Raw genomic sequence first — 16013 nt, 5'->3', positions numbered from 1 at the left:
GTAGGTCCCAAAGGGAAGCTGTAGATGGCTAATAGTTATCCAGCTGCCGTTATCTCTGATCATGATACACTTAAGGCCCTGCTGATTCTCACTGCCTCCTCATAATGAGATCAGGGAGATACAGTGTGTGTGTGTGTGTGTGTGTGTATATATATGTGTGTGTGTGTGTGTGAGCATTTGTTTCTGGCATTACTCACACTATGGGGACCAATTCTTATTTTACACACTCAGACTGTGGGGACTCAGTATTCCTTGTGGGGACCAGATGCAGGTTAGGTTGAGGTTAGGGTTTGGCAAGTAGCAGTTATGGTTAAGGTTAGGGTTAGTCTCCAGGAAATTAATGTAGGATGAATTTGATTCCTTTAGTTATATACTATGACATTCCATCAATATCAAAACCATAGGGCACAAAAACACCAGGGGAAAAATATAAATCTGAAATTTCACACTTTTTTAAAAATAATTTTTATTGCTTTTTCAAATATTACAACACTTTTCACAAACATACATAAAACCACATAACACCAACATAAAATACAAAAAGAACATGCAAGGTGCTACAGAGAAGATTCACAGACATTCAGAGTTCATTTGTGTACAAATTGATGCCACGGAGTGATTCAATTAAAAGTCCAAAGTAGGTATCAGCATGAGTGTCAGTGAGAAAAACGCTGAACAGGCACTTGATTTGTTGTCTGAGACAAAAAATTATGTTTGGAAAATTTGAATGGAAAATAAGAATGTTAAAAAGTTTTTTCCAGATCCAGTGAAAGGTAGAAGGTTTATCTCTGATCCTGAAAATAACTTTTTCCAGGGCCAAGACAGTGTGGAAAGTCATGTTTACTGGAAAAAATTCCCAAGATACAACTTTTGGGGCATAGTGCTAACTTTACACCTGTTACATGCGAGAGCATATTTAAAACTTTAAAAGTCTGGATGTGTGGGCATTGGCACAGACATTGAATTAGTTTGCCATTTAATCCACATTCAATTAATTTTATGCAAAAAGGTTGGACATGCATAAGCTCTCATTAGCTACTTATGTTGGATTAATTTAAAGTGGGAATTCATGGTCTGGGCTTTCAAACAGTCCTTCTGCTAGTCTTCAACTGAGATTTAACAATTTAAGTCCCAGTGTGTTATTTTCTGAGAAGTTCTAGGAATCCGCAACAATTATGGCATAGAAACGAGAAATTGTGCCTCTCTTAGTGGACAACTGAAGCACTGCTAGAGTGGTGATTCACTGCGATATTTTCAAAAAAGGTAAGAGTAGGTAATACTAAGAGTTTCTGTGTCGTAAATATTTAAAATAGTGATTTGGGCGAATATTCTCAACTCTTCAACACATGTATGTCCTTATCAAACAGGTCAACAATTTTATGTATGCCTTTATTGGCCCAGACTCAACCTGCGGCTGCATTTTTGTTTTTACAACGCTAGCCATGACACATCTGTAGCAATACTCACATACTATGCAGCCACATAACCAGAAGAAAGTCTACTAAAAGCTTTTAGGAAAACAAAACACAGTTCAAACAACAAGCAGTTAAATGGGCATGTATTAAAAATATGCTGAAGGTGCAAGATCTAAAAAATGTTGTGAACAATTTCATAAAACTTCATATTTTAAACATAATAATTCAAATTGCATGCTAATGAGACAAGCTATACACCCAAACTAACCCTAAGCAGCAGTACAAGTCCTATTTCTCTACCACAAATACTCAGTGAAAGACCAGCCAAAGAACTGCAGAAATAAATGCTGCATTATGACGATTGATTATAAGTTGATTTTATATAAACAAAGGTTGAAAATGGCCCAGGGTTTGACAGGTTAAGATCCAAATAATTTTTACCCAGTGAAAAGGCACTATTGCCCCACATGGGAGAGAACTGCAATAATCTTTTGTATGTCATTCTTATGTCTGTGTACTTCATACCATAACTGAATTGTGTTTTTTACAAAGGGATTGTGCGAGCGTTTCTTTAATTCGTCCGGTTTAGCAAAATATCAATATGAGCGGAGAGGTAAGAGAGATATAGAGTTGCTTTCCATGTTTACCCATGAGGGTAGTGGGTCCAGCAGGATGCGGTAGAAAGTTGAGCAGCCCAATAATACCACTGAAGGTTTGGAAGGTTCAGACCTCTATCCTCCTGAGACCCAGCCCACTGACTTGTGTCCTTTGTAGTGGACAGTTTGTTCACACAAAAACGGTCCTATGGTCCACTACAGTGGACATGCTATAAAATTAAAAATAAAAATAAATTTAAAAAAGTCTAAATTGTAACATGTTTTTTTTTAACCAAAAATAGGTAGGAAATTACAAAAAAGAAGAAATTGGAAGACACTTATTTTCCTCGGTTCTCAGGAGGCTATCAGAGAGGGGAGGTATAGCAAAGATAATCATGGCCTAGGCCATCTATTATTCCAGATAAACTTAGAGAATATGTTATTTATTTTCACGAAGAAGTTGGTAGGAGGACTAAAAGGAATGGTCAAACTCCTTTTGATAGTCAAGACGTCAAGTGGACTTCCCTCGGCTGTGCTCAGTTGACATTTCTGTGCATGACATGACATGGGGAGGTGGTTTTGTTTGGGGAGCGGCTCATGGCTGTTTCTGTCATCTAATGTTATTGGCTGGTGGCTCCTGATTGAAGTGGAAAAAAAATGTACAAGGCATATTGTCATACAAAGGAGTAAAAAATGACACTTTCATTCAGGCTGTTACTAAAATAATTTGTAAAAAATAACTGGATTCCTATCAAGAATGACTGAGAATAGCTAATAATAAATAAATAAAAAATAAAAACAATAAAAGATAAATAAAAAAATTTAATTGCAAAACCCTATACTAGACAAGCACAAGACTTTCAGTGTGTGCCTGTATGAATAAAATGACAACCACACATGCACAGCTTTTCTCCATTTGAGTGAGTCTGCCTTAAATGTGTCTTCCACCAGGTGTGCCAGCAGTGTCAGTGGCTTTGTGCTGGGGTCTGATTGAATCGGGCACACAGGCAGATTTACATATGTTTGCCATTGTTATGGAGGTTAGTGAATATCATGTAGCAGGCCTAGAGGGAGCTGGCAGCCAGCAAACCTGTGACACACACTGAATCCTAAGCAGTCTTTCCTCTCCACCAAGCCCCACCACTCTACTCGTTCATGAACATGATTTTTCTCACACTTTCTCTCTCTTGCTCTCTCTCTCACACACACTCACTCATAGTCACACACAAGAGTTGGGTCGTGGAGTGTCCCCGCTTGGCCAACGAGGGACTGGGAGTGTCGGCCAATCTCTGCTCAGCCAAGTGTTAAATTAGATTCCGTTGCCTCTCTGTCAGAGTTGTGGGTGTGTGTGTGTTTGTATGTGAGTGTGTCACACACTCATGCATAACTCAGTCGCAGGGACTGGGTCACTATCACACACTGATATTCATTGCAGAAGACTGTTCTTGGGGTAAATCAGTAATTGTGCAAAACTGCAGCTGCCCTTATGTTGATAATAATGATGATGATGCAGAGCTACTGTAAAGCAGTTTTGGCTAATATTTAGATGTACACACTGGGAAAATCCATAATGTGGATTACTTATTTTCCATCTTTCTTCTTCTCTTCCTCCAGAATGCTCATCTTTCCATAATTAAGGCAAATGGAAAATCTGTGTGTTTTTAGCAGCAAGGGGTTTAATTTCATGACTGTATTATGGTATGAACAGATGGAGGATAGTTTACATTGCCGGTATATTTCAGATGTTATGTTATTATTTAATAATTATATGACCAGTGGGGGATGCTTACCCTGATAATAGAAGAGGACTGATGTGTGTGTGTGTGTGTGTGTGCGTGTGTGTGTGTACAGGTAACTGGAACTGTTCTTTAGGCTGCCATTGTTAAGGCCATTGTTAGTTTTGTAAAAGCTAACAGGATACAGCACAAATGAATAAACATTACTAAAAATGACAAAGTCACAGCAAGAAAATAAGTGGTACTCAGTTGAGTCATAAAGCAAGAGAGGCTGCCACTTTCACATTGATACAGATGTTTTTGTTACCCAGAACCTCACAAAAGATTATTTAATGGTTCAGCATGATAAAGTCTGACACACCATTTAGGCTGACCATATCACTAAAGTGGCTCTGATTTCTTATGTTTTTGTGAAATGGATACTACAAAAATCTACTAATTTCCATATTTTGTTAACTGTAAACTAAAGATTGCTCATGAACCTCTGTTTGGTTATGAGCAGATAAAACTTCAGAAGTAGTGAGAAATAATCCAGTTAAAACAGCACCAGGCTTTTACAGTATGTCAAAGTTTGACTGCAGGACAGAACTGGATGTTCCAGATTTAAAACAACAGAGTAAAGGTAAAGTATTGGCTATGGGCATCTGGTCAGTCTGTTTCATCTGGACTGAATGGACAGTCAGTTGCATATTGTGTAGCTTACACCCTGATGACCTGGCATGCCTCATGTGCCCTGGGGGTCAAACTGTTTCCAACTTTGTTACACTGAAAGTGCTGCTTCATTCTGATTCCTTGGTGTTTAGTGCCAAATGTGGTGTGGCTGGTTAGACCACGCTCTGATTAAAACATTTTGTGTATGCATTAATCTGTTTTTCCTTATCCAAATGACACTGGAAGAATGTTAATACCAAGTGGAAATGGGTTCTATTACAAAGAGACCAGATTTAGGGCTCCCCACAAACAAATCGATTGTGTCATAATTACACAATAAACAGAAAATCAAACTCTATCATAACTATTAAGCCAGAGGTGGAACACACTGACTGTAGTACTCAAAATATTATGTGGATTAGCATGAAGTGTTTGAACTTAATGACTGTTGCTGAAAATGAAAACCATGCCAATAATCGGAAAAAGCAAAAACAAAGCAGTATTCGCTTTATTTTTTTTCTTCAATTGTAATTCTTCTGCAAAACTTCTGTCACAGCACTTTGAGTGAGACAATTTCCAACTATCCATTATCTATACCTGTTTATTCCTATTTTAGGGTCACATGGATCTGCTGAGCATATCCTAGGTCACCAGTCAGGATAAGACAACTGGTTAAACCTAATAAAGTGGAATCCAGCAAGCAACAATCTTTCTTTTTGTTTACTGACACAATTTCTGCAGCATTTTAGGTCAGCACACTGTGCTTTCCTCCAATCGTTCTCCCTCTCGTTTTCTTTCCCTCTGTCCTCATTTCTGTCTGATGTCTGCAGTGCACATCTATATTAATCACTCCCAAAGCAGCAAGTTTCTAGCATGTTTACACAGTCTGGCCAAAAAACCTGCATAAGGCAAAAGACTCCAATCTGTAGGCAGCATGTATGTGTATTTGACTTATTTACTTTCTAACACATTTAGTAGGCTTTGAAATACAACCCTACACACAGCGTTTGTATTCAACACATAAGATTGCATTTTCCCATAATGTTCCTGTACTCTCTCTTTATGGTCCTTTGTCAGTGCTTTCTAAAACAAACTGCCTGGACCAAGTGTATCATGCATGTGCTTGATGTGTAAATGGAGTAAGAGTCCATCAGACATCAGGCATGGTGCTCAACTGAGCTGAAAGGAAAGAAACTCAATGAGGGAAAGAAAGAGAGAGAGAGAGATGGGTGGCTGATGCAGAGAGAGATAGAAGGATGGAGGGAGAGAGGGATGGATAGTATGATTTAACTGATAGAAGAAATCATTTACCAGCACAATTTGTTGACAAGGATCTGGGGATGTCTCAGTATGTCAGCGCCTCAGTCATTTTGATGGATGATGGAAGTTCACTGACTCTAACACTCTCTCCCTCACTCTGCCTCTGGCTCTCTCTCTTTCTCCCTCAGCCTCTACTCCTGCTCCCCCTTTGCTGCTTTAAACCCCAGTAGAGCAAAACCATCTCTATCTCAGTGTGTGAGCAAAGCTGTGTATACGTATGTGTGTGCATGCATACAGAGAGATGAATCACATATTAGTTCATGATTTAGGCATATTAAAAAGAATATTTCCAGGAAGCATATTCTTTGCAGCTCTCAAGTTAGGCACTCAATTATTTAACTTAGCTGTCTTTGTTCATGGCTCACTGCTGTTATGTGTGGTTGTGGTAGTGTATGTACTTCTCTGAAGCATGTGTATTGACCAGGTGGAGCCATATATCAACTCAGGTCTTTATCGATGCTGCAAGGCAGGGAGGCCTATCGATGAGGCTGTTTGTTTTACTGAACGAAGACTTACCCTGGGCCACATCCACACCCTGCATAAACTAACAATAAGAGAAATCAGGGCTAAACGCATATGTAGAAGTACAATAGGGTACCAGTGAAACTGGAACACCTAATGTTCTGTTCCAGAAGTAAGAAATGCATTGTAACCCTGCTGAAGCTCACTCCATTTTGTCAAGACAAAGATAGCATTTTTTAAAAACACAATGTAATCTGCTTTTAGCAGCTTATAAGGACCACCATTTCTCACATGCCTGGAAACTGCCATCGGTGAATAGTCAACAGTTTGACAGACCAAGGCCAGTCATGTGGCTGTGAAAAGCAACAGAATAGGCTAAACATCCACTACTACAGCAGATGGAATTTGCTTAGTTTTCATAGAATGTAAAAGATTTTTATTTTTAAATGGGGTTCACTAGGTATCTTAAATTTAAGACTAGTAAAATTGCATTTCAGTTATTTGTAAAAAGCTAATGAAAGAAACCATTAAGGTGAGACCGTTTAGTTTAAAAAAAAAATAGGTGAACACAGAGATTAGGAAGTGATGTCAGGACTTTGGCTCTTCTGGTAAAATTCTGATGCTCACTTCTGGATAATCATGAATGGGAAATGGTTTGATCATGGCTCTTTTAGAAGTGACAATGCTTCTCTTTCTTCATCAAGGACCCAAGAATGAAAATAAGAAAATATTAGTAATACTAAAGTGATCATAAAGGTTTACACAACCTCAGCTAATTGGAAGGATAATATACAGAAAATAACTTTGCCTGAAATTGCAACTGCAACTTCAAAACAGTTGACGATGACTCGATGGCTACAGTCAGGGAGCCATCGGCAAACTGCTTTGTTATGCTCAACACCATCAATCTCCATGCATAAGAATCGCCAACTTCAATACTGCTATTGATCTGTGAAACCTTTAGAAACAGCTAAGGTCAGAGCTTCATCCCACCTCAAAAAGTTGTAGAGATTGATTTTTAAATTTTTTGAGCCATTTTCCATCAGGTTTTGGAGCAGTGTGGAAGAAAAGTGGGATACTAATATGTCAGATGGATTTATCATCATTGGTTGAAGGAAATGATTATCTGACAGGCATGTAAATTAGAAGGAGCCTGGACAAGGGTGAAAGAGCATGATTCCCACCTTAACTAGGAATAGAAAAGAAATCACTGCAACTAAAGCAAGTGAAGACTAAATGGAGAAAAGTGGGAACTGCCAACTTTCATTAGAAACATGGATTTCAAAACAGAGCCTGTCATCAAAAGACTATCAGATAATTGATCTTTCTCATCTCTTACAAAGAATGTAATTTGCATTTCCTTCCTTTGGTCTATGTGTTTCTCATTCCTTTTGTGTGTGTGTTTGTGTATATGTGTTTAGTGAACATCTTTTTGCAGAGACATTTCAGTATGGGTGAAGTGGTTTATGTTGGGATCAAGCAGACTATGTACTACAAATATGGTCAATATCTTCTGCTTGCATTGGAATTTTCACATACATTTTTTATCATGTCTGTTGGTGTTTACTGAAGTGCAGACACATTGTTTCTTGAGTCATCATCCATTGTTAGGCTGTTAGAAATTCAACTACTTTCACTAGCATAGGTACATCCTAAATGTATTAGTGTACTTCTAGCAAATTAGTGTGTATGAAGTGTTGTCTGACCATGCAGAAATGTACTTAATACCTGTTATGCCTGTGACACACCCAGCCAATCATCAGCCACTGTCATAAAACAGATGCCCTAGTTTTCTCCAGGTACTCTGGTTTCCTCCCACAGTCCAAAAACATGTATGTCAGGTTGATTGGTGACTCTAAATTGCCCATAGGAGTGAGTGTGAGTGTGTGAGGTTGTTGGTCTCTATGTGGCCCTGTGATGGACTGGTGACCTGTCCAGGGCAGACCAACTCTGCCACTCAGGGTAGAAACAAAACATACTACACTCCACCACTTGGCGTAGAAACACAAAACATAGCGATCCTTCACGGACACAGGAACTAACATTATCAATTCTCCAACAAAGAACAAAAGACAGAAGGTGGTATTTATCCATCAGAACAAAAAACTAATTTAACTAATTTTTTTAACAAATTTTTTAAACAAATTTTCCAGAATCATAAAACAAAGCTACCTAGACTATTTACTAGGTAAGGCAGGAAACGAGAAATGAAAATAAAAGTCTAAGTTCAGAAACAGAAAACACTAGGCCATAACATAACCCCTAGTTACCCCAGATGGATCATTGCATCGGCAGCAGCAATGCGGTCGATGTACCGGTCCATTGCGGTGAAGATTTACCGGTCAATCTTTGTTCCTATACTCACCAATGGTCATGAGCTTTGGGTCATGAACGAAAGAACAAGATCTCGGAAATGAGCGGCTGAAATGAGCTTCATTCGCAGGGTGGCTGGACATTACCTTACAGAGATAGAGTGAGGAGCTCGGTCACCCGGGAGGAGCTCGGGGTAGGAGTACATCAAGAGGAGCCAGCTGAGGTGGCTCATGCCTCCCTGCCGCATGTCCCACCGGGACGAGGCCCCGGGAAAGACCCAGAGCTGGAGGAAGTGTCCAGGGAAAAGGAAGTCTGGACTTCCCTGCTCAGGCTACTTCCCCCACGTCCTCCATGAGGACGCCCCAAATGGCAAAATGAGCCACCATTATGGCTCTGACGGGATAGAGTCCAGGGTCATTCGTGTGGCATCCCCTCAGGAGAACTGACCCATATAAATCATCAGTAGTGAATGAAAGTGGTGTAACAATAGCTTAGGGTTTGTATATCTGCAATATAGGTCTGCCACTTTGCCTTTTGGAATGATGAATACTGACTAGTACCACCTATTAGTATGCAGGGTTATTTCCTTTTCTTCAGGTACAGAATATATGTTCTAGTTGGCCTATGTTCTAGTGCCTCTTTTTGGCCAAGTGGCGGCACTAGCTCTTGATGTCATCTTGGTATATCTCTGCCCTTATACATGGCATTCATATTTGTTCTGAAAATCCCCATTTTGCAGCAAAAAAACCTCTGCTGTTTGAATGCTTTTGCATACATGCATGCTTTATTAAACTATAGCAAAGTGCACAGTTATTGATACTTTCTTTTCAAAAGCCTTGAAGGGGTTGCAATCAGTTGTACACATGAAAAGTGTCAGAAGTAGCTGTGTGAAGAATGAGAGTAAGGTCCAAACAAATCTGTTCTCACACCAGCTCATACCAGGTCATTCAGCCTTTTAATTCCACCATTACAACGGGTGTGTCAGATGCTATTAGATTGTCTGACAATCACTTAATTTAAGGGATACTAAGACTTTAGACTGCTTTCACACTGACAGTGCACACACGGAGGTGCATTTTTGATGGTGTGCCATACTGGTGAGACAATGAAATATGACACGATCAAAGTACAGTTTGAGGAAGTGATTTATGTGGTTAAAAGCTTATTGGATGCCAAAACAAGGGATTTTAATACTCAGAGACAGGATTTCATAACTCTGGAAAGTTATTACAGCAGCAACTGTTTTATCTGTCGCACATGAGGTAAACGGCTTCATGATAGGCCAATGCCAGTGCCTTATCACATGAGATTACCTTGTCTACAGCAAAGGTTGAACCAGATTAAACTTTTTGCCACAAGAACAACCACTAAATCATTTCAATTTCCACTTTTCTTTCCATTTCTCCCTCTCCCTGTCTCCTCTGTCCATGCAGGGTAACCAAGAGGCCCCAGCTCCCCCTGAAGCCATGGCCCAACCATTCCCGCCGGCCCAGTACCCACCTCCACCTCAGAATGGGATCCCCACTGAGTACGCCACACCTCACACCCACCCACCAGCTGACTATACAGGTCCTAGCACAGTAGCCGAGCATGCCCTGGCGCTGTACACGTCGACACACACACAGAGTGAACAGCCAGGAAACGACAGCAATACCCCTACCCTCACAGCAAATACAGTAACGGTGAGTCCACAGTTTATAGCCATACCGATTTGTCTGTTTCTTTGTTTTTTTGTTTGTTTCTGTGCATAGTTCAATGGAATTCAATGGTACAAGTTGAAACTAACCCCAACTTCATGAGCCATACAGAATGTTGCATGTTCTTCTGCATTTTCATTCAGTAGGACGTTAACATCAATGAGTTTAAATCAGATGGCCAGTGCAAAAACAAGAGAAAGTCTTCAGTCACATAAATGTGTATTAACAGCTTCTGCTGATTTACAAAGTCAAAAGGTATTAAAGTGTCTCATTCATATTATTTTGTGATTTCTTGAAATATGACAATTGAATAAGTATAGACCATTTCAAGTATAGACCATTACAACACAGTCATAAGAAAATGGGACAAAGAACAAAATATTTCATGTCCATGAAAAACTGTGAGTACATCTTCAGTTAATTTTTCTTGGAAATGTTTATAGTTTGGTGATAGTTGAGACAGTTTGCTCACTGCAATCAGCTCAACCTAAATGCTTTTGTAGTGGTGGGTGTATGCTGGAAAGCATGCAAGGAGCTGAGAAGGAAACTGCTCTCACTCATTCTGAAGTTTCTTTGACACCACATTTCTAACAGCATGACACCTGAAACTAACAAAGTACCACTACCATTTCCTCCTAATAGAAGAAAATGATTAAAACAAGAAAGTAAATGAGAAGAGAACAGTTTCACTTAGAAGGGATTTTTAATCATCTCTTGGAACTTCGCTGTAACATCAAGCAAGTGTGCAAATGCAGGCACAAACTATACTTACACATACTTGGATGTCCACACATGGACACATTGGTTGCTGCATATCACTGAAAAATAAACCATATATCAGCTGCATTTCAGCACAGAATTGAAAGCACACACACAGACACACACCTGCAGTGCTAAGGATGTCCAGACTATAGTTAACTGCACCGCCACTTGTCTCTAGTTGGGGAGCCTTCAAACTGTCAGGCCCAATAAGACTGGAGAATGGTGGGAAGGCATGGGAGTATATAGACAGTGATGGCAGAGTCAGGGAGCCTAGCAAAAGAAGACACAGTACAGTCAGCATTACTGGGAGTGTTTTACAGTCACTGTGGAGAGTTTTTCACACACTGTAATTGTTACTGTCAAGAGACATAGTTACTGCAGGATAAAGGAATAAGGCACCATACACACATTCACCGAGACACTTAATACATTTATTGTCAAAAATATACTGTCCCAGCAGTATATTAGTTTGTGCTAATCAGCCTTGCCTCTGACATCCCAGTGTTGACGCAATTACATAACACACTATATTTTATAAAATGCTCTTATGACAAACTGGCTGTCTCCTCAAAATCTGATAATTTCAGTTCTGATCTCTGCAGAGGTGGAAGCTAAGTACATTTATTTTTCATTTTCATTAAACTTTACTTTTTGTAAATTCAACATCTATCTGTGTGCTAGTTTAGTCTGGTTCATTTTTATTCAGAGGTTTCTAGAACTTTATTGGAATCCACCTCTGACAAACTGAAGTGACTTTAGGAAGACACACACTTGTATATATAAATACCTGCATTTCACGCTGCATGTTAGGACCAAAACCAAGTCATGAAGTCCAAGGAACTCTCTGTAGACCTCCATCATAAAATTGTAATGATTCAGAGACCAGGACAAGGGTATAGTATTCCTAGGCATGTCAAATTGTGAAATGGAGGACGTTTGGAACCACCAGGAGTCAGGGAGGTGAGCAAGACTTCAACTGCCTTTCTAACACAGTGCTGAACTCCTCTGCATGATAAAGTGGTAAGACAGAAGCCACTTTGATTAAAAGGCACATGACAGCTGCTTGGTGTTTGCCAAAAGGACTCAGCACATTAGGAAAAACATTGTCTTGTCTGATCAGACAAAACTAACTCTGTAGGCAGAACTCAAAACAGTGTCTGGAGAGCACCAGGCACTGCTCATCACCTGCCCAATATCATCCCTACTGTTGGTTCTAATCAAACATCTACACAGAGACTTTCTTTTCTAGGTTGAGCTCGTGACTTTTAGGAGATGCACACTTGGTGCTATCCCCGGCTGCAGCCCCGAGCCCGCTTAGAACACTTTAATTTATATCTGGAGGTGGTTACATGGGTTCCAGGCACCGTCTCACTTTACACAACAGGGGAAAGTTGAAACATAGGTTAACTTCAGAGTTCATACAGAGTTCACATCCATACATTTGCATGTCTTGGTGATTTGCACAGAAAACCTGGGTTTCCTCAACTATGACATGCCTGGTTACACCCTTTACATAAATCTGTCTACAAAATGACAATTCTCATAACACAGTTAGCAATTTACAATGCCCTTATTCTAACATTTCCCTCCTGTTTGTCATTTTCAACATAGTATCAGAGTTTTCCATCTTCCTTGTAGGATTTTCTGGAAACTCGTCATTATGACTAAACAAGATTTGGAGAAGCAAGGCTCTGTGAGGGGTTGGGCGAAAACCTTCTGTAAAGGAAAAATTCCCAACCGGCCCCCAGGCTCCTGGGCGACCACCTCTGGTCCTCTATCAGAGCACAATCAGTTACACATAGTCAGTATTTACACAAACTGTTCATTATCATCTTCATCAGAGTGGTCCAAGGCTGTGAGGAGAGGGTACAGCTGATCCACCTGTTGCTCCACCGGGCCCAACGCTCGCTGTATTAGGCGTTCGACCAGGGAGCAAGTGGTATTTACAGTCACCTCTGTGCTTACATAACAGACAATACTTAGTGTCCCTAGACACAGAATCAGCCGATGGAGAGCCATAGCTGGGAGTAAGGATCAGATGGTCTCTTCAGCAGCCAAGGGTTTTGATACCGGCCGACTTCCACCTTACTCGGCTCCTAGTGGCTGTAGTATCTTGCAGTGGCTCTGATGAATCCACGTAGGTCTCTCCTGAATCTTCACTGCAGTGGGAGTGGTCAGGATCACTGTATAGGGCCCCTCCCACTTAGGAGTGGACCAGGTCTTCCTCTTGATGACCTTTATCAGGACTTGGTCACCAGGCTTGACTCTCTGCACCTGTGGAGACAAAACATCTCTTGGCAGATTATTTGCACTCATGACTTCTCTAGTTTGCAACATCTTGCTCATCCATTCAGCTAGAGTAGTTTCTCCTTGAGGTTTTTCACACACATTTTCACAAATGGGAAGTGTAAAAGGTCTTCCATAAAGGATTTCAAATGGGGTCAGGCCTCTGTCTGTTGGCGTGACCCTCATATACATTTTCACCAGGGGGAGACATTCCACCCATGTCCTTCCCGTTTGCTCCATAGTTTTCCTCAGTCTCATCTTTATAGTGCCATTAGTTCTTTCTACCAGGCCTGCACTTTGGGGATGGTATGAACAGTGGTTCTTCAACTCAAAACCCAGATGTTTAGACATCTGCGTAACTACTTCATTTACAAAATGTGGACCATTATCACTGTAGACTCGCTGTGGGATCCCATGATCTGGGATTATACTTTTGCATAGCGCTTTGGCCACTGTCAGTGCATCAGCACTTTTGCTGGGCACAATCTCAACCCACTTAGAGTATGCATCTATCAAAACAAGACAATACTTGTATGTCTGACATTGTGACAACTCTATGAAATCCATGTGAATAACTTGGAATGGATAGTCCGGATTGGGGAATCTCCCTCTCTTTGGTCTGAGATTTCCCTGTGGGTTATGCTTACAGCAAGTCAAACAGGATTTACAAACATTTTTTGAGTAGTTATTAAAACCTGGTGCATGAAAATACTTCACTGCATATACCATCCCTCCTGTTGACACATGGCAAGGCCCATGCGTCAAAATAGCTGCCGTATGATAGAGACTTCTAGGCAGACAAAATTTGTCTATAATCTTAAAAAGATCTTGCTCAATTATGGCTCCTTCTTTGAGCCAGAGTTGCTGTTCAGCCGGTGGAGCTCTTTTCTGCATGTCTGAAAGTACTTCATGGTCTATAGGCTGTTTCACGACTTCCATGAGGTAAAGGTCACATTTTCCAAACTGTCCCTGCGCCGCTGCTTTTGCTATAGCATCCGCTCTATTGTTTCCTTTAGATATTGGATCTAATTTCCTCGTATGTGCGGCACATATACAGACCGCAAGTTGTTTTGGTAACATGACAGCTTGTAATAACTCCTGCAAAAGTGGAGCATGTCTAACTGACTGTCCTCCAGCTGTCTTCATTCCTCTGCGAGCCCATTGTATTTCCTGCTTCATGGCCATCGGTGTTTCATAAATCAAGTCTAACAGCGGTTGTGTTACTTGAGCATAATCTGGAATCCACTGTCGACAATAGTTACACAGCCCTAAGAATTGCATCATCTGTTGCTTAGTGATAGGCTTACAGGCTTGTTGAATAGCTGCTTTCCTGGATTCAGTCAGGGCTCTGCCTTCTGGTGTTAATTTATGACCCAGGAATACAACCTCAGCAGCAGCCCACTGTAGCTTTTTTGGAGATGCTTTGTTACCTGTTCTTTCTAAATGTTTGAACAGTGCTATCGCCGTGTCTTTGTTGTGCTGCTGAGTGTCTGATGTAATTAAAATATCATCCACATAGGTCAAAATTTGGCTATGTGTAGGCACATGGAATGTAGATAAGCAATTTTCCAATTCTGATGCAAATATAGTAGGGCTATCAACATAACCCTGTGGCAACCTGGTGTAGGTGAGTTTCTTTCCCTCAAAGGTGAACCCAAACCATCCCTGTGAGTCTGGATGTACTGGGATAGAGAAAAAAGCATTACTGAGATCCACAACCGTGAACCACTTCATTTCAGGTTTTATATGGTTCAACAAAGTGTGAGGATCTGGGACACACGGGGCCCTACTTTCAACTGCTTTATTTACTTCCCTTAAGTCTTGAATCATCCTCCAACTCCTCCCATCAGCCTTTTTCACTGGAAATATAGGGGTGTTACACTGAGCCTCTGGTGCCCTCACCAGGATCCCTGCATCAAGCATCTCTTGTACTACAGGCCTGATTCCCTGAAGGGCGTCTGGTTTAAGGGGATACTGCTTTATCCTAGGTCTATAATCAGATTTAGCCTTAATAATAACTTCTGGAGCTGTGGTCATTAGGCCTACATCAGTTTTGCTTCGAGACCAGAAACTGTCAGGCACCTCAGCCAAACACGGATCTAACTCCTCCAGAAGTAACACTCATTCTCGGTCATCCTCCCCCATGTGAGCACGGGGAGTGGCCGTTACAACCCAATTTAAGTTTTTGTAAAAACAGCTTCCCACACTATTACTAAACCAGCCTCCTTCTTCTTCATGCCAATCACAAGTACTCTCAGCTTTATTCAAAAACTGCTTTAACTCCTCCCAGTGTATGTCATTCGTCTTAGACACTGACAAGTGAGGATTAGGTGACCATCCCTTCATGAGGCGCTTAGCTTCTGGAGGAAGACTAACAGAGCAGACTGCCTTTCCTTTCCTATCAGTATAAAGGGTCTTAAGCGTTATTCTCTGTGGCCCTAACTTCTCAAACTTCCGTACATAGTCAAAATCTGGACCTGGAGTGTGTTTATAATAGAGGGTGACATGCATCTGCTCTGGGGAGAGGCTTTCTGAGTGTGGTGGTTGAGGATCAGGCAGCAGGCGCAGGAGCTGCTCTCCTGTGCGTCCAGGGTCAGGCATGGGCAGATCTAGGGACCACCAGTAATGTGGTGCCCCTTGTTTCAGCACTACATAAGAGGGGATCTCCTCCCCCGGGCCTATGGCTGCCATCCCGTTTGTAGTAGGCACTAGAGATATTTTTAACTTACTCAACAGATCTCTGCCCAATAAGTTCACAGGACAGTTAGGACACAA

The 16013-nt window shown here is 41.0% G+C and overlaps 1 protein-coding gene across 2 annotated transcripts in view; it reads left to right on the top strand.

The window, feature by feature from the left end:
* rbfox3a (RNA binding fox-1 homolog 3a) overlaps nt 1-16013 on the top strand; it is a 164814-nt gene that overhangs the window by 55651 nt on the left and 93150 nt on the right. For both annotated transcript variants that reach the window (XM_026314676.2, XM_026314677.1), the window contains one exon: nt 9927-10175. In XM_026314676.2, coding sequence (XP_026170461.1) covers nt 9927-10175 — 249 coding nt within the window. Of the gene's footprint in view, nt 1-9926; nt 10176-16013 lie in introns of those variants that run through there.

Source organism: Mastacembelus armatus, chromosome 19, assembly GCF_900324485.2.
Source record: "Mastacembelus armatus chromosome 19, fMasArm1.2, whole genome shotgun sequence".
In the NCBI taxonomy this organism is placed as follows: Eukaryota; Metazoa; Chordata; class Actinopteri; order Synbranchiformes; family Mastacembelidae; genus Mastacembelus; species Mastacembelus armatus.
Note: the sequence above shows the minus strand (reverse complement) of the source record. Positions and strands in the feature narration are given on the sequence as shown.